The 25997-nt window shown below is 44.7% G+C and overlaps 1 protein-coding gene across 1 annotated transcript in view; it reads left to right on the top strand.

The window, feature by feature from the left end:
* col6a1 (collagen, type VI, alpha 1) overlaps positions 1-25997 on the top strand; it is a 95188-nt gene that overhangs the window by 51057 nt on the left and 18134 nt on the right. The window contains exons 23-29 of the mRNA XM_072261250.1: positions 2843-2893; positions 3684-3719; positions 5585-5647; positions 24004-24069; positions 24727-24762; positions 24866-24902; positions 25677-25685. Coding sequence (XP_072117351.1) covers positions 2843-2893; positions 3684-3719; positions 5585-5647; positions 24004-24069; positions 24727-24762; positions 24866-24902; positions 25677-25685 — 298 coding nt within the window. The remainder of the gene's footprint in view (positions 1-2842; positions 2894-3683; positions 3720-5584; positions 5648-24003; positions 24070-24726; positions 24763-24865; positions 24903-25676; positions 25686-25997) is intronic.

Genomic DNA, 25997 nt, shown 5'->3' with positions numbered 1-25997 from the left:
CTCCGAGTGAAAGGAAGGGAAGGGGACTGGAGAGATATTTGGGTGGAGCAGGTAGAAGTGTTCTCCTGGGTCGCAGGTAAATAAAGAGTGATTGGGGAACGAGTGCAAATTTCAGAGTCCAGTTAATCAGACGATAGCAGGGACAAATAAAAATAAAATCAGCGCAGCCTTTCATGTATTCTCAGAAGATGTGTGACAGGTCTGCTAACTTTCCCCGAGATTAAAGCAATTCCTGTAAAGGAGTGTATAATGTAGCCTGGAGTTATCATCGATGCACAAGTTTTGTTAATGGCCATCAACACAATAATTATAGCAGAAATTTAACTCCATTAGTGATCCAGAGGAACAGTTCCAAACAAACTAGTTGATATCAGTAGTGAGCCCCGGGTAGTGTTATAGCAGGGTGGGGAATCGTGTGGAGTGGGATTGAGCAGGAAGTGACTTTGTCCTCTAGAGCTGCTCTAACAGAGGTGAAGACTGAATTCCTTAGCTCAGGAACACCTTGGATGCAGGCTTTCTTGCACAGCTCTCTTTCCAGGCAAATCAGCTGCAGATTCTCCTCGCACTTCTACTCCTGGGAATTGTACAACTGGGGAACTGCGACACACCTGTATGAACTGGGGAGGGGAGACATTGAACAAACCCTGGTCTTCCCTTCAGTTAATGGGAACCTGGAGCACATGATCACGCCACTAGAGGGACGGTTGGGCAGAAGGCTATGGTCCTAACTAACTGGGCTGGCAATCAAGAAGCCAGGATTTCATATTCCAATGCAGTTAGTTCTGAAGCTGATGACTTGTGAGTTGACGTAGAAATCAGAACACAGAACAGGACAATACAGGTGCTGACCTTTTAACCTATTCTAAGATCAATCAAACCCTTCCCTCCTACATAGCTTTCAATTTTTCTATCATCCATGTGCCTATCTTATAAGGCATCCGTTAGTCTTGCGAGACCATGGATCTGCGCCTGGAAAGTCTTCACTCTCCAGGGCACAGGCCTGAGCAAGGTTGTATGGAAGACCAACAGTTGCCCATGCTGCAAGTCTCCCCCCTCCACGACACCAATGTTGTCCAAGGGAAGGGCACCAGTGTCGTCGCAGAGCAATGTGTAATTAAGTGCCTTGCTCAAGGACACAACACGTTGCCTCGGCTGGGGCTCGAACTCACAACCTTCAGGTTGCTAGTCCAATGCCTTAACCATTTGGCCACGTGCCTATCTAAGAGTTTATTAAATGCCCCTAATGTATCTGCCTCTACCATCACCCCTGGCAAGATGTTCCTCACACTCCCTGCCTCTGTGTTTAAAAAAAACTTGCCTCTGACATTACCCCATTCTCTTCTCCAATCACATTAAAATTAGGCCCCCTTTTATTAGCCTGGGAAATTAACCAGGGAAGTTATTAGATTGCTGATGAAATTATAGACTCTTGGAAAAGTATAGAACTGAAACAGGTTCTTTCATTCCCCCTTGTCCCCCTTGCCCGTGCTGTACACTCATCCCTGTTGTCTAACGCTTGGCCTGTATCCCTCATTCGTCAAAATGGTCACCAAAGGCTGACAGAAAGGAAAGTACTCAACCTGACACATTGGGGAACAGTATGAGCTCCATCCCCAGAGTCGGAGAATCAGTGTGGAAACAGATAGTTTGTCTTGACTTGTCCTCACAACCCAATGGGCACCCCTCTGTATTAATCCGATCTCCCAGTCATCAACTCCTATACATAGAGGATTCAAATGCTCGTCTAGACATTTTTGTCAATACTGTCAGCAACCCAGCTTCAGCTTCTTTCTCGGGTAGTGTATTCCAGGTACTCCATACTCTCTGGTGAAGAAGGTCCTCCTCTAAATCTCTTCCCCCTTACCCTAAATCTATGTCCTGTAGTTTTATCTCCCTCTGATATGGGGAAAAGTTTTCTGTAGTCTGCCCTGTCTAATCACTCATGATTTTAGATAACCTTAGTTATGTCCCCTCTTAACCACCTCTGTTCCAGGGAGAACAGACCTAGCTTCTCCAGACCCTCCTCATAACTGAACTGCTCTATCCCAGTCTCCTCTGCAACCTCTCCAGTATTATCATGTCACCTATAAAATCCTCTACTGCCATTTCCCACTTAGATTGGGACAATTTTGGGATTTGTTCTTTTGTTGGGAGCTTGGTTTGTTTTTAATGCAAACACAATGTTTTAGCACACCAAAAATACCTACAATTCAATTTCTAGACAAGATTATTTCCGAGAACATGAACTTTTAAGTAACTAGGGGTCCATGGACCCCTTGCTTAATGGTCTAGATCCATGGCATAAAAGAGTTGGGAACCCCTGACCTAGAGAGTGAGTGGAAATACAAAACGAGACAAAATGGTTCATGTGGAAAGCATTTTAGTGAAGACTTTTAATGGACTGAGTGTTTCTGTGTTTCAAACAGGTCAAAAAACCTGGTCTCTGAGCAAATGTGGCTGACGAGGCTCCCATCTGCTGTTTCGTGGTTTTGATCTCCCTATCTTAGGAAAGACGTTCTGACGGTGAAGGGAAAGTAACGAAGGTTCACCTGGGGTCGTAGGGCTGGATTATGAGGAGAGATTGCAGTAATTGGGTCTGTAGTTGCTGGAGTTTAGAAGCATGAGATGAGATCTTGATGGAACCTAACAGGACTGGGCACAAAGAAGATGTATATGATAGTCAGGGGTTGTCCTCTTCACTACACTATCAAAGAGATTAATGGGATGGGAGACGCTAGGAAGATGATAGTGAGCTGAATAGCCTGCTCCTCCTCTTTTATTTTTTAACATATTAGAACTTCTACCTTTTCATTTGGATAACTGTCTTTATCTTTTCCTTCAGGGAGAACCTGGAAGCCCAGGGAATGGCTCCGGGGGCCCACCAGGATTACCCGTAAGTATTGAGTCCTCCTTTTGATCAATTGCTTATTGCCTTTCAGCCGCCTTCAATTTGTCCTTATCAAGAATACAGTCAGAGGCTTTCATACAGAGATAGCCGGCTGGTTTAACACCGGACCCGCAATGTTCAAAACCACTATGCGGTAGGTTGTGAGAAAACAAAATCAGAGACTAAATTCTCCACGGCAAGATCTCATAAAACAGCAGTGTGATATTGAGGCAATTTGCTTCAGTGATGTTGCTGACAGTTTGACGAGAACACATTGACTCGCCTTCAAAGATGTTGCTGTGTGGAGGATTTTCCTACATGCTGTCGAGAGACTGGTAGCGTAGCACTCTCTTAGCACTAGACTGGAGTGTCCTTGGGTCTCTGGACAGGACAGACCCATAATCTTCAGTCTTAAAGAGAAACATTTTATCAACTAGCATAGTGATCTATCCCAACCGAAGGCATAAGGCTCACATCTATTTGTGGATTAAAAAAGTTCAGACTGCTCTCATGGCTCTAGTCCAGACTGGTTCAGGCATAGTTGGCTTCGTAGCCCGGCCACTCCAAAAATAGGAGGGGATCCCATCCAGTCACTCTGTCATGGATCTATAGTGCATGAAGCACAGAAAGCTGTGGGAGCTCAGTCTAATCTTTATGATGATACAGCTTAAATGGAACATTTTGAAATTTTTGACTGATGGCCAGCCAATAGCTTGGGTTGCGTTGTCTCTTCTGCACTGATGTATGTTACTATAAATTGATAAATCTGATAAACATTTTGTTCCTTTTCCCACAGGGTATTCCAGGGATACAAGGATTCCGTGGACCCAATGTAAGTTGCTGCTCCTACCCCTGGGCAGGAATGGGACATCTCCACATCCCTTCTCTTGCCACCCTCCACTCCCTTCCCCCAGAGCTGTAGCAATCAGGGGCTGGATGGAGCCGGACTGAGCTGGAAGCGATGAACGCTGAGTCAGTGAGGCCGGCTGGCGGTCACTCTTCCTGCGCCTGCTCGCTCTCCCATCACAGCTGTTTCTGTGATCCTCTCCCACACACTGTTGCCGTTCATTTCTGACTTATGAAAAAGTTAGGTTAGTACGATTAGTCCATAAGAACAGAACCCTGTCATAACCCTTGGACTGTCTGTACAGGGAGGGAGCCAAATCACGGAGTCAGACCAGACGGCTTGTGTGAAAGGATTTCAGTGAAGATTTTAATGAGCTGAATAGTTTTGTGTTTCTACCATTCAATAGAACTCAATATAAATTAAAATCTAATCTCTGATTGGAAGCTGGGGGTTCCTATTATCCGGATTGTTGGGTCATGAATCTACAAGTTAATCACAAAAAACTAGACTTGAGTAGCTGTCCTGCTTTGCAACTTACATCCCCTTATACCACAGTGGAATTTGCCGAGACATCAGAAACTCGTACACCAAGAGAACTGTGGTTTGATCTCATGTATTGTTGGACTGGATATAATTTGGAAAATAGAGAAAGCCAAGACTTTTCCTTGGGAAGATGATAAAGGAATATGTGAAAGAGTTCAAAAGATGATTGAAGATGCCTTGGGAAAGCATTTTTCCAGGGGTTGGTTGGTACATCAATACCATACATTGAAAAAGAGGAGAGCACCGTTGCAAATAAAAATAATATTGACCTTTAGTTCAAGGTTTTTCAAACAAAGAACTTTCAAGAGGCCAGGTACCCTTATACCATTCCCAAGTGATCTGTTCATTGAAGGAGCATGAGGTGGGTTCGATAATCTAATGCCGTTCTTTTGAAGATGAGTGCCTCATCCTAATATTAAGAGATGAGTTGTTTCTGCACGATAGTTCATCATGTAAATGCTGGCAAAGTGAGAAGTGAAAAGCAATTCCTGGCAGAGGGTAACATGAGTGACTTGGATGAGCATGAGGTGCCTGTTATAGCAGGGCTGTGGGACGATCAAGATGAGTGTTCCCTGTGCTTGAACGCAAGAGATATGGTAGCCACACACTAAAATGAGGTGCAGGTCCTGTGGAAGGAGCAACCAGCAACAAGAGCAACTTGTTTCATTGCAGGATGGAGGAGAGGGCAGGAGATAGAGAGAGGGAAATGGGAAGGGAAGACAGGAGAGAGGAATGGAGGGGAGGGGGAAGGAAGGAGGAAGGAAGGGGAAGTAAAGAGGAAGGAAAGAAGGGAGAAGAGAGATTTGCATCACTTCTTTAGAAATGTACTCATGTAGGAAGTGTAAGATCAAGTTCCTTCCTGATCATGGCCAGGTTATGTTTGAGTGGCATTAGTTGACTGGGTACAAGAGAGGACTGTTAATTTTCTTTAAACTGGTGTCAGGAGATCATTTACACCCTGGTAAAAGAGTAAATTGGGGCTTAGTTCATCTACAGAAGCTAGAGTTGTCCAAAAGCAAAGAATTTGCAAGCTCGAATTGGAACCTGACACCCGTTCCCCTCCCCCACAGAATGAATGGCAGTGATAACAAACTGTCTGAGAAGCCGAAAGCACAATGCCTGAGTTTTAAAACCATGATATCCAGAAGATAAATTAGTCTCTTAGTTTCTTTCTGCACATGAGTTGTTCATCATGTTTCCTTAAAAATAGAGTACGATTCTGACTCAAGAGCAGCAGAGATTGAAACAGCCCCTCTTCTGACTCACACTTCTCTCGCTCTCTTTCCCTCGTGCTCTCTCTCTCTCAGGGAACAGAAGGTTACCCCGGTCCCAAAGGCGATGATGGTGAACCTGGGGACCCTGGACGTGATGTAAGTAGTGGCTTCCAAGTGTGTTTGACAACTTTAGCCTTTGGAGGGAAAGTGTTTGAATGAGACTCTGATCAGACAACTGTTTAGCCTGTCTCCGTCTCCGTCTCTGAGCCTATTTCTTCGGCAAGGACTCTTCCACCCCCACCGATGACCCCTTCTCCCGTCTTCAACCCTCCTCTTCTTCATGGACACCCGGCTCTGGTCTTCTGCCTGCTCTGGATCTCTTTATCGCTAATTGCCGACGGGACATCAACCGTCTCGACTTCACCGCACTTTGTTTCCATTCCAACCTCACCCCTTCCGAACGCTCTGCTCTCTACTCCCTCCGCACTAATCCTAACCTTATTATTAAACCCGCTGATAAGGGGGGTGCTGTTGTAGGCTGGCGTACTGACCTCTACCTTGCCGAGGCACAGCGACAACTCGCGGATACCTCTTCTTATTTACCCCTCGATCGTGACCCCACTGAGGAGCACCAGGCCATTGTCTCCCACACCATCACCGACTTTATCCGCTCAGGGGATCTCCCATCCACTGCTACCAACCTTATAGTTCCCACACCCCGCACTTCCCGTTTCTACCTCCTACCCAAGATCCACAAACCTGCCTGTCCTGGCCGACCTATTGTCTCAGCGTGCTCCTGCCCCACCGAACTCATCTCTGCATACCTCTACACTGTTTTATCACCCCTTGTTCAATCCCTTCCGACCTATGTTCGTGACACTTCTCACGCTCTTAAACTTTTCGATGATTTTAAGTTCCCTGGCCCCCACCGCTTTATTTTCACCATGGATGTCCAGTCCTTATATACTTCCATCCCCCATCAGGAAGGTCTCAAAGCTCTACGCTTCTTTTTGGATTCCAGACCTAATCAGTTCCCCTCTACCACCACTCTGCTCCGTCTAGCGGAATTAGTCCTTACTCTTAATAATTTCTCCTTTGGCTCCTCCCACTTCCTCCAAACTAAAGGTGTAGCTATGGGCACCCGTATGGGTCCTAGCTATGCCTGCCTTTTTGTTGGGTTTGTGGAACAATCTATGTTCCGTGCCTATTCTGGTATCTGTCCCTCACTTTTCCTTCGCTACATCGATGACTGCATTGGCGCTGCTTCCTGCACGCATGCAGAACTCATTGACTTTATTAACTTTGCCTCCAACTTTCACCCTGCCCTCAAGTTTACCTGGTCCATTTCCGATACCTCCCTCCCCTTTCTAGATCTTTCTGTCTCTGTCTCTGGAGACAGCTTATCCACTGATGTCTACTATAAACCTACTGACTCTCACAGCTATCTGGACTATTCCTCTTCTCACCCGGTCTCTCGCAAAAACTCCATCCCCTTCTCGCAATTCCTCCGTCTCCGCCGCATCTGCTCTCAGGATGAGGCTTTTCATTCTAGGACGAGGGAGATGTCTTCCTTTTTTAAAGGAAGGGGCTTCCCTTCCTCCACTATCAACTCTGCTCTTAAACGCATCTCCCCCATTTCACGTACATCTGCTCTCACTCCATCCTCCCGCTACCCCACTAGGAATAGGGTTCCCCTGGTCCTCACCTACCACCCCACCAGCCTCCAGGTCCAACATATTCTCCGTAACTTCCGCCACCTCCAACGGGATCCCACCACTAAGCACATCTTTCCCTCCCCCTCTCTCTCTGCATTCCACAGGGATCGCTCCCTACACAACTCCCTTGTCCATTCGTCCCCCCCATCCCTCCCCACTGATCTCCCTCCTGGCACTTATCCACGTAAGCGGAACAAGTGCTACACATGCCCTTACACTTCCTCCCTTACCACCATTCAGGGCCCCAAACAGTCCTTCCAGGTGAGGCAACACTTCACCTGTGAGTGGGCTGGGGTGATATACTGCATCTGGTGCTCCCGATGTGGCCTTTTATATATTGGCGAGACCCGACGCAGACTGGGAGACCGCTTTGCTGAACATCTACGCTCTGTCCGCCAGAGAAAGCAGGATCTCCCAGTGGCCACACATTTTAATTCCACATCCCATTCCCATTCTGACATGTCCATCCACGGCCTCCTCTACTGTAAAGATGAAGCCACACTCAGGTTGGAGGAACAACACCTTATATTCCGTCTGGGTAGCCTCCAACCTGATGGCATGAACATCGACTTCTCTAACTTCCGCTAAGGCCCCACCTCCCCCTCGTATCCCATCTGTTACTTATTTTTATGCACACATTCTTTCTCTCACTCTCTTTTTTCTCCCTCTGTCCCTCTGAATATACCTCTTGCCCATCTTCTGGGTCCCCCCCCCCCTTGTCTTTCTTCCCGGACCTCCTGTCCCATAATCCTCTCGTATCCCCTTTTGCCAATCACCTGTCCAGCTCTTGGCTCCATCCCTCCCCCTCCTATCTTCTCCTATCATTTTGGATCTCCCCCTCCCCCTCCAACTTTCATATCCCTTACTCACTCTTCCTTCAGTTAGTCCTGACGAAGGGTCTCGGCCTGAAACGTCGACTGCACCGCTTTCTACAGATGCTGCCTGGCCTTCTGCGTTCACCAGCAACTTTGATGTGTGTTGTTTAGCTTGTGTTGCTTTCCACTATCAATCCGCAAGCAGATCTATAGCCTGGAGATTTGGAATGACCACCTTTGCTCCTTCTGGAATGTTAGTAAGATATACAGTGCTACAAATTATCAACAAGTAAATAGTTTCCAGGCTTCCATAAACCAAAAAGGAAATCATTGGGTTACTTTAAAATGTAGTATGAACATTTTCCAGTATTGCTAAGGTCAAGTTTATTAATTCTAAAATAGTAAATGGTTAGTGGAGGATGATGACACAATGAAATCTCCACTTGTAAACAGGAAGCCTCTAATAACATTCCATCTTTTCTTTGACTGGGTGAGGCACTTAAGTGGGGGAAAGAATATTTTGCAGGGAAGGAAGTGGGATTGGTTTGAGGCCTGGCATGTACTGAAAGGGCTGAGTGGCCTACCGCATCAGAAGAAAATGTTGAGAAATTTATATAAAGTGTGTGGTGTGTTTTCAAGCCATTTTCCTCCTCCTTCAGAAAGCATCTGACGAAACACACGATGACCTTTTTATTGTTCTGTGTTTTGCTTAGCTTTGTTTAAAGGCGAGTATCGTCCACTTATAAAACATGTGACCAGGGTACCCATGATGCACTGGGCTTTATCCACTACCTTATGAAAGCTTTTCCATTCCAGATCATTGGTGTTTCCATACTAGTGCAAGCTGGTTGGCCAACGATGTCAATCTACTCCAAGATCAATCCAACCTTTCCCTCCTACGTTTTTCTTTCATCCTGTTTACCTCGTTTAGCTCTACTTGGAGTCGTACGGACTCATAGAGTGCAGAAACAAGCCTTTTGGTTTAGGTCAGCCATTAAGCACCAATTTGCGTTAATCCATTTTTATTTTCTCAACATTCCCAGATTCTATCAGTCACCTACATACAAATGTAATTTAGTTAACAATACCAACTAACTCTTGATTGGAGGAGATTGGAGCACCCAGTGAGAATCACTTGGAGCATGTGTAAACTCTACACAGACAGCAGTAGAAGCCAGGATCAATCCCAAGTCAATAGAGCCATGAAGCAATGGCTCTGCTAGGTGCCCCACTGTGAAACTGTGTTCTTTACTGTGTAAATTAAACTCAACCCCGTCAACTAGTCTAAGGGTCTTGTGCAGAGAGAAGCCAGCCAGGGTTACTCTGATCCGCTCTGGTGGAAGTGTCTGTTAACCCTTGCTGTGCATGCAGTTGGAGAGAAACTTCCAGAGAAGGTGTTGCTCTTCTGGCCTGTTTCTGTAACTAAATCAATTTCCAACAAAAATTTAAAAAAAACCCTGTTGAGAAACTCATTGTGTCAGGCAGCATCTGTGGAAGGAAATGGACAGTCTACATTTTCGGTGGAGACCCTTCATCTGGAATGAAGAAGGTAAAGAGTCCAAGGTGAAACATCAACTGTCCATTTCCCTCCATGGATTCTTCCAGCAGTTTTTTGTTGCTCCGGATACCAGCATCTTTTATGTCTCCAATAAGAGCAAGAAGTTGTAATGGAGAGACAATAGGGGAGCAAAATATCTGAGTTATTTCAGGTTCCAAACAAATCCTTCAATATTTCCTCAGTGGTGGAGAGGAGACGTTTAGGGATGTGTGCCCAGTAATTCAATATCTACAAAGGTTGTGTCAATCTGGTGAGCACACTGAGGCCACCAATTCTCCCCTCTCTTGTCCTCCTTTCGCATATGTGCTGGGCGGTGCCTGATTCCTCAAAGCCCTGTGTTCATGTGTGATGCCATCAGTTGAAAGGATCACTCTCTACAATGTTACACAAGGCATGTCTGGAAGTCGAGTGCTAAAGAAGGGAAGGAAGATTGCGTAAATCATCTATTTCTCAAGACTATTATGGAGATTTTCAAAAATCTCCCATACATCAACAGATATTTGTATAGTATAACAGCTTAAGTAATGGTCAAACAGAACTATTCACCAAGGAAATAATAATACCTGTTACTCAAAGCTTAGTCAAAGGAGGAGTAAATAAGGTAGAAGTGTTTACAAGATATCAGTGGCAGTATCTGCTGGTGCTTGGGTATTTTACATGCCTCTGGAACCACCCAGGGGTTGTCAGTTGAGTATCTTATATGGGGAGGGATCTTATCACATAAAGAATTCCAGAAATTATGGTCACCATAAGAGTTGGATATAAATGTCCAGAACTGGAGGGAGAGACCTTGCATGGTTAAAGGGTTAAAGGGCTGGAGCCCACTCCCATGTGTTAGTGACCTTCTCTATTTCACTAGCGGTAGGCTTAAGTTCAGATGTCTAGGTAAAAAGCCCAGCATGTCCCTCTAAAACTTCTTATTCCATTTTGACCTTTAAACTTGTCATAGAGTCGTGGAGCACTGGACCACTACAGAACAGATATGGGCCCTTCAGCCCATCTAGTCCATGCTGAACTACTATTCTGCCTAGTCCCATCCACCCACACCCAGACCAGAGCCCTTCATACCCTCCCATCCATTACTTTTCCAAATTCCTCTTTAATGCTGCAATCAAACCCACATCCACCACTTCCACTCGCAGCTCGTTCCATACACTCACCACCCACTGAGTGAAGACGTTTCCCTCAGGTTCCACTTAAATATTTCACCTTTCACTTTTAACCTATGACCTCTCGTTTTACCAAGCCTGTACTCACCTGGGCTGATACCCAGTGTGCTGTAGCGCAGTCGGATCATGCTCCTGGGAACGTTTCACCACACTCCCAAGTGCTGCTCAAATGCGGGTTGTTGTGAGCCAAGATCAGCTTCCTTTGGCTCACTGGTGCCTCTGTCCATTGGAGGAACAGCTGTGGAGAGCAGTCCGTCTAGCGAACCCATAAACTATTTCCTGATGAGTTGATAGTTCCCATATTGTCCCAAGGTCATGGAACAGCTGGAATGGCTACTCTGGCTCATTGCCGCCTTCCCTGTCCTCTTTACTTCTTCCAGCTGTCGGCTTTGTTCCTGATTGTCTGATGATCCCATCAGTGGTAGTGATGGTTACAGCACCCTTAGCTTTAACCCATTCTTTCAGAATTGTTGGATGATCAGAATGAGTAGAAACTGAGATGCTTTCACTTGAGTCTCAAGGTCAGGGGCCAGTCATTTAAAAGTGGAGCTAAACAGAAAATACCCTTCACAGATGTCGATAGATCTCTGAAACTCTCCAGCCCAGGAAGTTGTAGTTCTTAAAGGTGAGGTAGATTAAATGTTTGAAAGACCAAGGAAATGGGGAACTGGCATAGAAGAGGAGGTGAGGCCAACATAGATCAGCCAAGGTCATATTGAAAGGTGATGCAGGCTTAGCGGTGGGGGGGGTGCTAATGGCCTATTCATGGAACGTAGAACAGCACAGCACAGCACAGGATAGGTCCTTTAGCCCACAATGTCTGCATCAAACACAATGCAAAGTAAACTAAATCTCCTCTTCTCGCACAGATACATATCCCTGATATTCATGTGCCCACCTAAAATGTCACTGTTGTCTCTGCTTCCACCACTGCTCCCGGCAGCCCATTGCGCGCACCTACCTCTCTCTATGTAAACAAATATGCCCCCCACATCTCTGTTAAACTTTACCCCCCTCACCTTAAATACACATTAAATGTATAATATACATAACAAATACTTAACAAACAGTAAAGAGCTCAGCACTAATCTCCCCAGCACACAATTGGCCACGGGCCCTCAATCTAGAAACGAACCTTGCATTACTTCCCAATGAATCCTACCAAACCAGTTTTGTGTCCATTTGGCTGGCTTAGCGCAGATCTCCTGTGATCTCACCTCCCAACCACTCTACCATGTGGGATGTTTCTAAAGCCTTGCTGAAGTCCATGAAACCACCATCTACCTCCTTGCTCTCGTCAATCCTATTGTTCACCTCTTCAAAAAAAAAACTCAACCAAATTTGCGAGACATGATTTTCCATGACTGGAGCATTGAACATTACAACATAGTACAGGCCCTTCGGCCCAAAATGTTAAGCTGCATTTTTAACATACTCTAAGATCAATCAAACCCTTCCCTCCTACATAGCCCTCCATTTCTCTATCATCCATGTGTCTATCTAAGTGTTTCTTAAATGACCCTAATATATCTGCCTCTACCATCAGCCCTGACAGAGTGTTGCATTAATTTACAACTCTCTGTATAAAACAACTCACTTTGGCATTCCCCCCCCCCCCCACCATTATACTTTCCTCCAAACATTTTAAAATCATGCACTCTCGTATTAGTCATTTCTGCCCTGGGGGAGAAAAGTCCCTAAGCCTCTTATCATCTTGAACATGTCTAACAAGTCACCTCTCATCCTCCTCCTCTCCAAAGAGAATATCCCTAACTCCCTCAGCCTATCATGGAATATTACTCCCCATTTTTCTATAACCAATGTGCCTGTCCAAGGGTCTCTTAAATGTCCCTAATGTATCTGGCTCAACACCAACACTGGCAGGGCGTTCCACGCACTAACCATTCTCTGTGTAAATAAACTTTGTTCTGATTCCCCTCCACTGTACTCTACTCCAATCACCATAAAATTATCCCCCCCCCCAGACAAGCTCTAATCAGTTCTTGCTTTTCCAAACCCCCCTGCTACTGATGTGAAGCCTGCTGACCTGTATTACCCCAGCTTGTCCTTGCAATTTTTCTTAAACAAGGGCTCAACATTAGTCACCTTCTAGTCTTCGGTAACTCACCTAACTCCCTCCCCCTGGGAGATTAAAAATCTTTGCCAGGCTTGTAGAGGACCCCTGGAAATTGACCTTTTATTTTTCAAGATGTCAAAACAATCCGGCAGGATTATCAACCTTAGTCTCACTGAGACTATGGGTAATTGGCACTGTGATGCATCTAACATGCACAATTATCCACAAAGAGCAGGCCGCTTACATGGTTGTTTCTGCTCAGAACCATGGTTTGTCAACATAATAGTGATAGAACAGTACAGCTCAGCAAAAGTTCCTTTGGCCCATCTAGTCCATGCTAAACTATTGTTCTGCCTAGTCCCTTCAACCTGCACCTGGACCATAGCCCTCCATACCCCTCCCATCCATGTACTTATCCAAACTTCTCTTAAATGTCGAAACTGAACCCACAACCAGCCCTTCTGCCCACAGCTCATTCTGCACCTCCCCATCCTCAGGTTCCCCTTAAATATTTCTCCTTTTCACCTTTAACCTATGATCTTTAAATTGACCAAGCTTATGGTCACCAGGCCTGATACCCAGCTTGCTGTGGCACAGTCAGATAGATCATGCTCCATCACAACGCCCTGGAACGTTTCACCACACTGCTCAAATGCAGGCGGCTGCCAGCCAAGATCAGCTTCCTCTGGCTCGCTGGTGCCTCTCTCCATCGGGGGAACAGCTGTGGAGAACAGTCTCTCAAAAGAACCCAGAAACCATTTCCTGGCGATTTAGGGTTCCATCTCAGGTTCCCTTTAAACATTGCACTTTTCACCCTTAACCCATGACCTCCGGTTCTATTCTCACCCAACCTCAGTGGAAAAGGCCTGCTTGCATTTACCCTAGCTATACCCCTCATAATTTTGTATACCTCTATTAAATCTCCCTTTTTTCTCCTATACTCCAGAGAATAAAGTCCTAAACGTTTCAATCTTCCCCTATACCTCAGGTCCCTAAGTCCTGGCAACACCCTTGTAATTTTTCTCTGCTCTCTTTCAATATTATTGATATATTAACATACAGCAAGTCCTAGATGCTTGGTCATCAATGTGACCTTTTTGTCTTAACCACTGATTTTACTTTGATGTTGTTTTGCTGTGAAAGTTGCCTAATCTCCTTCCCCCGCCTCTTCTTGCCTGCTTTGGCTGAAAGCATTCAGGATCAGATCCACATTCTTTGCTTCAGCCCACAGCATAGGGGCAGGGCTGCGCTCTGGATGGGAAATAGTTCTCCCATGGACCCAACATGTGTTGTCTTTTCCAAGAAATCATTCCTCAACTTGGATTTAGATCCTCCTTTATCAAAGTAAACTTTCTGAGGAATTCAAGAGGCATAATTTTTTTTTGTATGATGGCTTTTCTTGGATTTCTCTGATTTAGAAACATAGAAAATAGGTGCAGGAGTAGGCCATTCGGCCCTTCAAGCCTGCACCGCCATTCAGTATGATCATGGCTGATCATCCAACTCAGAACCCTGTACCTGCCTTCTCTCCATACCCCCTGATCCCTTTAGCCACAATGGCCATATCTAACTCCCTCTTAAATATAACCAATGAACTGGCCTCAACTGTTTCCTGCAGCAGAGAATTCCACAGATTCACCACTCTCTGTGTGAAGAAGTTTTTCCTCATCTCGGTCCTAAAAGGCTTCCCCTTTATCCTTAAACTGTGACCCCTCGTTCTGGACTTCCCCAACATCAATTATGACGTTATAACAATTAGTGAAACTTGGCTACAGGAGGGGCAGGACTGGCAGCTTAATATTCCAGGGTTCAGATGTTTCAGATGTGATCGAGGCAAAGGAATGAAAGGTGGGGGAGTAGCATTGCTTGTTAGGGAAAATATTACAGCAGTGCTCAGGCAGGACAGATTAGAGGGCTTGTCTACTGAGTCCTTATGTGTGGAGCTGAGAAACAGGAAAGGTATGGCCACATTAGTGGGATTGTATTACAGACCACCCAATAGTCAACAAGAATTGGAAGAGCAAATCTGCAGGGAAATAGCAAGCAACTGCAGGAAACATAAAGTTGTGGTGGTAGGGGATTTTAATTTTCCATATATTGATTGGGACTCCCATACTGTTAGGGGTCTAGATGGTTTAGAGTTTGTAAAATGTGTTCAGGAAAGTTTTCTAAATCAATATATAGAGGGACTAACTAGAGGGGATGCAATATTGGATCTCCTGTTAGGAAACGAGTTAGGACAAGTGACGGAAGTCTGTGTAGGGGAGCACTTTGGTTCCAGTGATCATAACACCACTAGTTTCAACTTGATCTTGGACAAGGATAGATCTGGTCCTAGGGTTGAGGTTCTTAACTGGAAGAAGGCCAAATTTGAAGAAATGAGAAAAGATCTAAAAAGCGTGGATTGGGACAAGTTGTTCTCTGGCAAGGATATGATCGGTAGGTGGGAAGCCTTCAAAGCAGAAATTTTGAGAGTGCAGAATTTGTATGTTCCTGTCAGGATTAAAGGCAAAGTGAATAGGAATAAGGAACCTTGGTTCTCAAGGGATATTGCAACTCTGATAAAGAAGAAGAGGGAGTTGTATGACATGTATAGGAAGCAGGGAGTAAATAAGGTGCTTGAGGAGTATAAGAAGTGCAAGAAAATACTTAAGAAAGAAATCAGGAGGGCTAAAAGAAGACATGAGGTTGCATTGGCAGTCAAAGTGAAGGATAATCCAAAGAGCTTTTACAGGTATATTAAGAGCAAAAGAATTGTAAGGGATAAAATTGGTTCTCTTGAAGATCAGAGTGGTCGGCTTTGTGCGGAACCAAAGGAAATGGGGGAGATCTTAAATAGGTTTTTTGCGTCTGTATTTACTAAGGAAATTGGCATGAAGTCTATGGAATTAGGGGAAACAAGTAGTGTGATCATGGAAACCGTACAGATCGAAAAGGAGGAGGTGCTTGCTGTCTTGAGGAAAATTAAAGTGGATAAATCCTCGGGACCTGACAGGGTGTTCCCTCGGACCTTGAAGGAGACTGGTGTTGAAATTGCAGGGGCCCTGGCAGAAATATTTAAAATGTCGCTGTCTACAGGTGAGGTGCCGGAGGATTGGAGAGTGGCTCATGTTGTTCAGTTGTTTAAAAAAGGATCGAAAAGTAATCCGAGAAATTATAGGCTGGTAAATTTAACGTCAGTAGTAGGTAAGTTATTGGAGGGAGTACTAAGAGACAGAATCTACAAGCATTTGGATAGACAGGGACTCATTAGGGAGAGTCAACATGGCTTTGTGCGTGGCAGGTCATGTTTGACCAATCTATTGGAGTTTTTCGAGGAGGTTACCAGGAAAGTGGATGAAGGGAAGGCAGTGGATATTGTCTACATGGACTTCAGTAAGGCCTTTGACAAGGTCCCGCATGGGAGGTTAGTTAGGAAAATTCAGTCGCTAGGTCTACATGGAGAGGTGGTAAATTGGATCAGACATTGGCTCAATGGAAGAAGCCAAAGAGTGGTAGTAAAGAATTGCTTCTCCAAGTGGAGGCCTGTGACTAGTGGTGTGTCACAGGGATCAGTGCTGGGTCCATTGTTATTTGTCATCTATATCAATGATCTGGATGATAATGTGGTAAATTGGATCAGCAAATTTGCTGATGATACAAAGATTGGAGGTGTAGTAGACAGCGAGGAAGGTTTTCAGAGCCTGCAGAGGGACTTGGACCAGCTGGAAAAATGGGCTGAAAAATGGCAGATGGAGTTTAATGCAGACAAGTGTGAGGAATTGCATGTTGGAAGGACAAACCAAGGTAGAACATACAGGGTTAATGGTAAGGCACTGAGGAGTGCAGTGGAACAGAGGGATCTGGGAATACAGATACAAAATTCCCTAAAAGTGGCGTCACAGGTAGATAGGGTCGTAAAGAGAGCTTTTGGTACATTGGCCTTTATTAATCGAAGTATTGAGTATAAGAGCTGGAATGTTATGATGAGGTTGTATAAGGCATTGGTGAGGCCGAATCTGGAGTATCATGTTCAGTTTTGGTCACCAAATTACAGGAAGGATATAAATAAGGTTGAAAGAGTGCAGAGAAGGTTTACAGGGTTGTTGCCGGGACTTGAGAAACTCAGTTACAGAGAAAGGTTGAATAGGTTAGGACTTTATTCCCTGGAGCGTAGAAGAATGAGGGGAGATTTCATAGAGGTATATAAAATTATGATGGGTATAGATAGAGTGAATGCAAGCAGGCTTTTTCCACTGAGGCAAGGGGAGAAAAAAACCAGAGGACATGGGTTAAGGGTGAGGGGGGGAAAGTTTAAAGGGACCATTGGGGGGGGGGCTTCTTCACACAGAGAGTGGTGGGAGTATGGAATGAGCTGCCAGACAAGGTGGTAAATTCGGGTTCTTTTTTAACATTTAAGAATAAATTGGACAGATACATGGATGGGAGGTGTATGGAGGGATATGGTCCGTGTGCAGGTCAGTGGGACCAGGCAGAAAATGGTTCGGCACAGCCAAGAAGGGCCAAAAAGCCTGTTTCTGTGCTGTAGGTTCTATGGTTCTATCGGGAACTATCTTCCTGCATCTAGCCTGTCCAATCCCTTTAGGATTTTATACGTTTCAATAAGGTCCCCCCTCAATCTTCTAAATTCCAGAGAGTATAAGCCTAGTTGATCCAGTCTTTCATCATATGAAAGTCCTGCCATCCCAGGAATCAATCTGGTGAACCTTCTTTGTACTCCCTCTATGGCAAGAATGTCTTTCCTCAGATTAGGGGACCAAAACTGCACACAATACTCCAGGTGTGGTCTCACCAAGGCCTTGTACAACTGCAGTAGTACCTCCCTGCTCCTGTACTCAAATCCGCTTGCTATGAGCACCAGCATACCATTCACCTTTTTCACCGCCTGCTGTACCTGCATGCCCACTTTCAATGACTGGTGTATAATGACACCCAGGTTTCGTTGCACCTCCCCTTTTCCTAATCGGCCACCATTCAGATAATAATCTGTTTTCCTGTTTTTGCCACCAAAGTGGATAACTTCATATTTATCCATATTAAATTGCATCTGCCATGAATTTGCCCACTCACCTAACCTATCCAAGTCACCCTGCATCCTCTTAGCATCCTCCTCACAGCTAACACTGCCGCCCAGCCTCATGTCATCCGCAAACTTGGAGATGCTGCATTTAATTCCCTCGTCCAAGTCATTAATATATATTGTAAACAACGGGGTCCCAGCACTGAGCCTTGTGGTACCCCACTAGCCACTGCCTGCCATTCTGAAAAGGTCCTGTTTATTCCCACTCTTTGCTTCCTGTTTGCCAACCAATTCTCTATCCACAGCAATACCTTACCCCCAATACCGTGTGCTTTAAGTTTGCACACTAATCTCCTGTGTGGGACCTTATCAAAAGCCTTTTGAGAATCCAAATATACCACATCCACTGGTTATCCCCTATCCACTCTACTAGTTACATCCTCAAAAAATTCTATGAGCTTCGTCAGACATGATTTTCCTTTCACAATTCCATGCTGGATTTGTCCGATGATTCCACTGCTTTCCAAATGTGCTGTTATCACATCTTTGATAACTGACTCTAGCATTTTCCCCACCACCGATGTTAGGCTAACTGGTCTATAATTCCCCGGTTTCTCTCTCCCTCCTTTTTTAAAAAGTGGGGTTATATTAGCCACCCTCCAATCCTCAGGAACTAGTCCAGAATCTAAAGAGCTTTGAAAAATTATCACTAATGCATCCACTATTTCTTGGGCTACTTCCTTAAGCACTCTGGGATGCAGACCATCTGGCCCTGGGGATTTATCTGCCTTTAATCCCTTCAATTTACCTAACACCACTTCTCTACTAACATGTATTTCCCTCAGTTCCTCCATCTCACCAGACCCTCTGTCCCCTACTATTTCCGGAAGATTATTTATGTCCTCCTTAGTGAAGACAGAACCAAAGTAGTTATTCAATTGGTCTGCCATGTCCTTGTTCCCCATGATCAATTCACCTATTTCTGACTGTAAGGGACCTACATTTGTCTTAACCAATCTTTTTCTTTTCACGTATCTATAAAAGCTTTTACAGTCAGTTTTTATGTTCCTTGCCAGTTTTCCCTCATAATCTTTTTTCCCTTTCCTAATTAAGCCCTTTACTCTCCTCTGCTGGACTCTGAATTCCTCCCAGTCCTCAGGTGAGCCACTTTTTCTGGCTAATTTGTATGTTTCTTCTTTGGAATTGATACTATCCCTAATTTCCCTTGTCAGCCACGGGTGCACTACCTTCCCTGATTTATTCTTTTGCCAAACTGGGATGAACAATTGTTGTAGATCATCCATGCAATCTTTAAATGCTTGCCATTGCATATCCACCGTCAATCCTTTAAGTGTCATTTGCCAGTCTATCTTAGCTAATTCATGACTCATACCTTCAAAGTTACCCCTCTTTAAGTTCAGAAACTTTGTTTCTGAATTAACTATGTCACTCTCCATCTTAATGAAGAATTCCACCATATTATGGTCACTCTTACCCAATGGGTCTCTCACGACAAGATTGCTAATTAACCCTTCCTCATTGCTCAATACCCAGTCTAGAATGGCCTGCTCTCTAGTTGGTTCCTCGACATGTTGGTTCAGAAAACCATCCCGCATACATTCCAAGAAATCCTCTTCCTCAGCACCCTTACCAATTTGGTTCACCCAATCTATATGTAGATTGAAGTCACCCATTATAACTGCTATTCCTTTATTTCACGCATTTCTAATTTCCTGTTTAATGCCATCCCCAACCTCACTACTACTGTTAGGTGGCCTGTACACAACACCCACCAGCGTTTTCTGCCCCTTAGTGTTATGCAGCTGTACCCATATCGATTCCACATCCTCCCGGCTAACATCCTTCCTTTCTATTGCATTAATCTCCTCTCTAACCAGCAATGCTATCCCACCTCCTTTTCTTTCATGTCTATCCCTCCTGAATATTGAATATCCCTGAATGTTGAGCTCCCATCCTTGGTCACCCTGGAGCCATGTCTCTGTGATCCCAACTATATTATATTCATTAATAACAATCTGCACTTTTAATTCATCCACCTTGTTACGAATGCTCCTTGCATTGACACACAAAGCCTTCAGGCTTGCTTTTACAACACTCTTAGCCCTTATACAATTATGTTGAAAAGTGGCCCTTTTTGATTTTTGCCCTGGATTTGCCAGCCTGCTACTTTTACTTTTCACCTTAGTACTTTTTGCTTCTACTCTCATTTTACACCCCTCTGTCTCTCTGCACTTGTTCCCATCCCCCTGCCACATTAGTTTAAATCCTCCTGAACAACAGTAGCAAACGCTCCCCCTAGGACATTGGTTCCAGCCCAGCCCAGGTGCAGACCGTTCTGTTTTTACCAGTCCCACCTCCTCCAGAACTTGTTCCAATGCCCCAGAAATTTGAATCCCTCCCCCTTGCACCATTTTTTCAAGCCACGTATTCATCTGATATATCTTCCTATTTCTACTCTGAATAGCACGTGGCACTGGTAGTAATCCAGAGATTATTACCTTTGTGGTCCTACTTTTTAGTTTATCTCCTATCTCCCTAAATTCACCTTGTAGGACCTCATCCCGTTTTTAACCTATGTCGTTGGTACCTGTGTGCACCACGACCACTGGCTGTTCACCCTCCCACTCCAGAATGTCCTGCAGCCGCTCAGATGCATCCTTGACCCTTGCACCAGGGAGGCAACATACCCTCCTGGAGTCTCGTTTGCAGCCACAGAAATGCCTATCTATTCTCCTTACAATATCTCTTGGATTTTCTGGAATCAATTTGGAAATTTCATCAGTACTTATAAGTATAAGTCATGTGAAATCCCTGGGGGGGGGGTGGAGAGAGGGAGAAAGACACTAAATATCCTCCTTCCCTTTCTCACATGGTCCACTCTTCTTTCCTTCTTCAGCCCTTTACATTTTCCACCTGTCTCCTTACTTCATGTGCCCTCCCCCATCCACCCACCTTCCCTCTCACCCGGTGTCACTTATCACCAGCCAGCTTGTGTTCCTTCTCATCCTCCCACCTTCTCAATCAATCTTCCTCCCCTTTCCTCTCCAGTCCTGATGAAGGGTCTTGGCCCAAAATATTGACTCTAATCCTTACCATAAATGCCACCTGAACTGCTGAGCTCTTCCAGCATTTTGTGTGTGCTGTCCTGGGCTTCCAGAATTATATGAGTAAATGTCGAAACGTTTCCACCAGTGGGAGAACCTCAAATAAGGAGACATGGTACCTGATGAGGGGACAGTCATTTAAAGCTGAGTCACACAGGAACATCTCCTCTGGAATTTGCTACACAAGAGGGTTGAGAAATAGGGGAATGGAGTGCAGCGGGGAACAGGGAAAGGTGAGGAGATGCCACCCGGAGCACTCAGTGTGATTATATTGATGTTCAGGCATCTTTGAGTGGCCAAGGGCCCTACCCCTGCTCCCAATTTCTTCCATTTTTATGTTCTCTCCACAGCAAGTAACAGCCCCATAATCCTGAAACTATACCCCTCGAATGCTTGTGGAAACATCTCGAGTTTTATGCTGCCATGTCTGCTTGGTATCTTTTATGTTTCAATAGAACCTCCCCTCATTCTTCTAAAATCCAAGTTTGCTTCCTTTAGTCACTGGTCAGTGGACAATCTATCTCACCCCAAGATTTAGCTTGGGCAATCTCTTCAGGATTGCCTCTCATGTCACTACAGAGTTAGTTTTAAAATAAGGCAACTGAAACTGTGCATTGAGAGGATTGAAGCTGTTATCGTAGTTTGCAAAGGCAGCCATTTTGAAGAAGTACTGAACTTGAAGGAGCCAGAGGAGAGAGACCATTAATAATGAGGCTGCCAAATCTGGCTGTACGCGTTCCTGGAGGTCTCATCATGAGCCCCCCCCCCCCACCTCCGTCTCCAGACAGACTCAGAACACCTCTGTCCAAGTGGCAATCCATGTTACATGAGCAGCACACAAAATGCTGGAGGAACTCAGCAGCTCAGTCAGCATCTATGAAAATGAACAAACAGTCAATGTTTCGGGCTGAGATCCTTTATCAGAAATGCTAATTACTTGCTTATAATGGCACAAGGGGAGTCTATTTGCAAGCTCATTCCGGCTCCCAGTGCAGCTATCCCATTTCCCCCCTCCTTATTTCCCTGTAGCCCTGCAACTTATTCTCTCCCACGTGCTCATCAATTTCTCCTTCGTTCCTTCACCACTTGACCACACCAAGGGGTTAATTCTGTTAACCAATTAACAAATGCATCTTTGGGAACTGGGAAAAACTGTGTATACATGCAAATTCCAGACAGATAGTTTTGAGGCCAGGATCGACCACAGGTCACTAGAGATGTGAGCCAACCATTCCAAGGTAACATTTTCCAGCCAGTGACCCCCCCCCCAGCAGAATTTGTTTTTAATTTGTAGTCAAACAGTTCATCAGTAAAGCCCTTACAATTAAGCATTCAAAGAAAATGTAAATATAAAATAGCCACAGTTTTATTGATCATTGGGGTTGGGTGCAACCACGTTCTGAAAATGAATGTGTGCTTCTGTGAGACACCATGGAAGTCCCAGAGGATCGGCAGCATTTGTTACTGGCCTGCCTCCTGTGAAACCAGGTTGCTGTCCCCTTTACACCGTTGGTTTGACAGCTTGGCTACACAAAGATTTCATAGCATTCACTTGACTCCGCCTTCCTTCCCAGTCCATGTCAAAGTTAGTGATACAGCAGAGAGGAAAATTTATGAAGATAATTCAAAGCTTGAGGTCCTAATGACAGTGATGAAAGTGGAGAGCTAATTCTGTTCCTAAGGATAAACAGCCTCCAGGCGATTCCGGAAATCCATGCATACTGTATATGCAATGCCCAAATCAGCAGATACTGCAGATGACAATTTTGTAAGCCATTTTGCCTGCACTTGGAAACACTCCACCGTATGATGAATGCCAAGTGATATTGTCTAAGACAAACCAGAATGGGACAGCATTGAAACTTGGCTAGCATAATAAATTCAGTACAAAGTAATGCCAGCTAATGCAGGATCATTCCTCGTCCAAGATCTTTTGTCAAGAGGCAGGAATCTGGGCAAGGTTTTATCTTTAACCCAGTATAGACCTTGCATATTTCACGATCTCACAGATGCCGAGCTGATGTTGATTTCTTTCTGAAGTGTAGTCACCATTGTAATGCAAGCAGTGACAGAGGCACAGCTGGTCAAGCTAATGCCTTGCCATTTCAGAGAGCCGGGTTCAGCCTTGACCTTGGGTGCTGTCTGTGTGGAGTTTGCATGCTTTCCTTCTGACCACATGGGTTTCCTCCAAATGCTCCTGTTTCCTCTCACATCCCAAGAATGTGTGGGTTGGTGTAAGAAAAGTGATTGTTGATAGCTGGCATGAACCCAATGGCCCAATTGGCTTGTTTTCCATTTTATTTCTCTCTCTATTTTATGACAATAATGCAGGAAGCTCATTTCACTTCTACAAAGAAATATAATAATGTCTACAGTCTTCCCCTCACAACCTTCTTATTCTGGCATTTGACCCCTTCTTTCCAGTTCTGACGAAGGGCCTTGGCCCGAACTGTGGACTGTTTATTTCCCCCTATAAATGATGCGGAGTTCTTCTGATGTTCTATGTGTGTTGCTCAAGATTTCCAGCACCTGCAGGATCTCTTGTGTCAGTAACCAGTCAGTTTTACTGCTCAGAACACCAAAAATAATTTAATCGCAAACAACAGGAATTCTGCAGATGCTGGAAATTCAAGCAACACACGTCAACGTTGCTGGTGAACGCAGCAGGCCAGGCAGCATCTCTAGGAAGAGGTACAGTCGATGTTTCAGGCCGAGACCCTTCGTCAGGACTAACAAAGTCCTGAAACATTAACTTAGCTTCTCTCTCCAGAGATGCTACCTGGACCACTGTGTATCTTCTGCCTTCAGTTTAGATTTCCAGTGTTTGCATTGTGTTTGGTTTCATTTAGTAAAGAATTGCTGTACTCGGGGAAGAGAGGAGGGTTAAATATTTTAATTTCTCATAGGTATCAAATATATATGAAATTCTTCTTCAGAGAGCATTAAGTAATCAAATCAATGTTTAGCCCAGTAAACTGAGTGAAATTAATTAGTGCTGACTAAGGAAACTTTTTCTTTGTGTTTCTTTCTCAGAATAATGTTCCAGGAGAAAAAGGCCGCAAAGGGGCAAAGGGTTACAGAGGGCGTGAAGGTGATCCGGTAAGGATTTTCATGTTGCGCTAGCCTTCTGTTAACTGACTCACTTGAACATAAGCCTTGGAAAGAATGCTGAAGGTGATAACAGAATCATTAGTCACGGTATGCTTTGCATTCCTCTCTAAACACAAAGCTTTAAACACAGGAAAGAGAGCAGCACACCTTTTTTTATTCTGAGCTGATGTTTTTGCAAGGCCATCCATGGCAAAAAGGCCCATCTATGACCCTTAAATGTTGATTTCCCCTTCCAGTGGTGCACTGTGACTGTAGTGTGTCCCATTGGCAAAGCACGCTTCGGGGTCACACTACTCTGGTAGCCTCTGTCACACCTGTGACATCAGCACCCAGGAAGGACCAGGACACGCAGGTCCCCCAACAAGTCTTGCAGCTTTGGAAACATATTGCCAGAACTTTATTATCTCCGTGTCTAAACCCAGAAGCCCTCTCCCCAACAGCATTGTGGGTCTGCCTTCACCAGACGGACTGCAGAGGCTCCGGGTGGAAACTCATCTCCATCTTCTGAGTGGCAATGAACAAAATGCTGGCTTTCCTAAAGATGTGCCATTCCCAAGTAATGAACCAGTTAATAAACAGATATGTCCAAGCAATATCAATCTCATGTGTGTGAGCATTATCTTATTCATTCTGTTGTATTTTCAGGGTCCTCCAGGACCTCCAGGACCACCTGGGCCTTCTGTAAGTGTATGGTGGACTCCTTTATGATGTTAATAAGAAAAATTACTGAGCCCTCAAATCACCGGAAGGTTCATTTCTTTCTTTTTTTCCTTTTTGTTTGCAGGAATGTGAAATATTGGATATCATTAAGCGTATGTGCTGTAAGTGGATAATCTTTATGACTTTCCACAAGGGTGAAACTGTGTCTGGGAAGTACTGAGATGTTAACATACCCCAGGTCTCGGGCTGGGGCGGGGTAGGTGGGGGGGGAGCGGATCATAGAGCTTTCAGATCCCATTTCACAGCACTTTAGGCTGCTGGGGCCTTCACATCCACACACATGAAAAGTAAGCTTCATGTTTATCCGCCATCCTAGATCCCAGTCCATCAGGCTGTAGGTTACAGCTCCTCAAGTGCTCACCGTTTGACTTTGTCAATGAGTTGGGAGTGTCGTCTTCTCCATGCTTCCAGACAGCAAGTTCCAGATATCCACCTTCAAGTGAAATCAATTTTTTTTCTCCAGTCAGTCATTAACTCAAACGTACACAACCAGTTGACGAGTTCTTGGCCAAGTTAAACAACTTCCCACTTATTCTGTCTAGTCCTTTTACAGCTTTTTCACATCTGCCCTTAGTCATCTTCACTGCAAAGAAAACAATCCCTGTCTAAACTGTCCTGCTCATAACTTCAACTCTCCAGGTATGGTGACTTGCTTCTGAATCCACCCCCCTCGTCTCCCCTGGCACCTCCCAGCAGGAGAGTGGTAACCAGGACTGTACAGAACACCCTCACCGTGACCTACCTGGTGTGTACACTTCCACCAGCGCCTCCTTCTTTTGTGTTCACTGCCTCAGCCAATCGTGACAAGAAGATGTATCATTAACATTTTCTTTTTACACTGTTTGACAATGGTTCTTTCTCTTCTGTATTTACAGCTTGCTGCGGTAAGTAGATCTATTCATTTGATACTGGTCGCTGTTTATCATTGACAGTTTCTACCATTCATTCAAGTTTTTTTCAATATTGCATTCATGCAGCTTGTGTATTAATAGACTTTACCAAATTTTGGTTTGTGTCAATGCTCCATAGTTTGATTGAAATTTAGAGACATTCTCGTTTGCAAGTAGTCTCTGGCAGGGTTTTACACCAGACTGCAATCAAACGGCAGTCTGGAAATGGTATCAACACAGGAAAGGTATTGCAAATAAAATGTTTCTGACTTTAGCATTTATGCTGTGAGTTAAGCGATATTCATC

This window comes from Mobula birostris, chromosome 6, assembly GCF_030028105.1.
Source record: "Mobula birostris isolate sMobBir1 chromosome 6, sMobBir1.hap1, whole genome shotgun sequence".
Lineage (NCBI taxonomy): Eukaryota > Metazoa > Chordata > Chondrichthyes > Myliobatiformes > Myliobatidae > Mobula > Mobula birostris.
The sequence above is the reverse complement of the archived record's forward strand: the minus strand, read 5'-3'. Positions and strand labels throughout refer to the sequence as shown.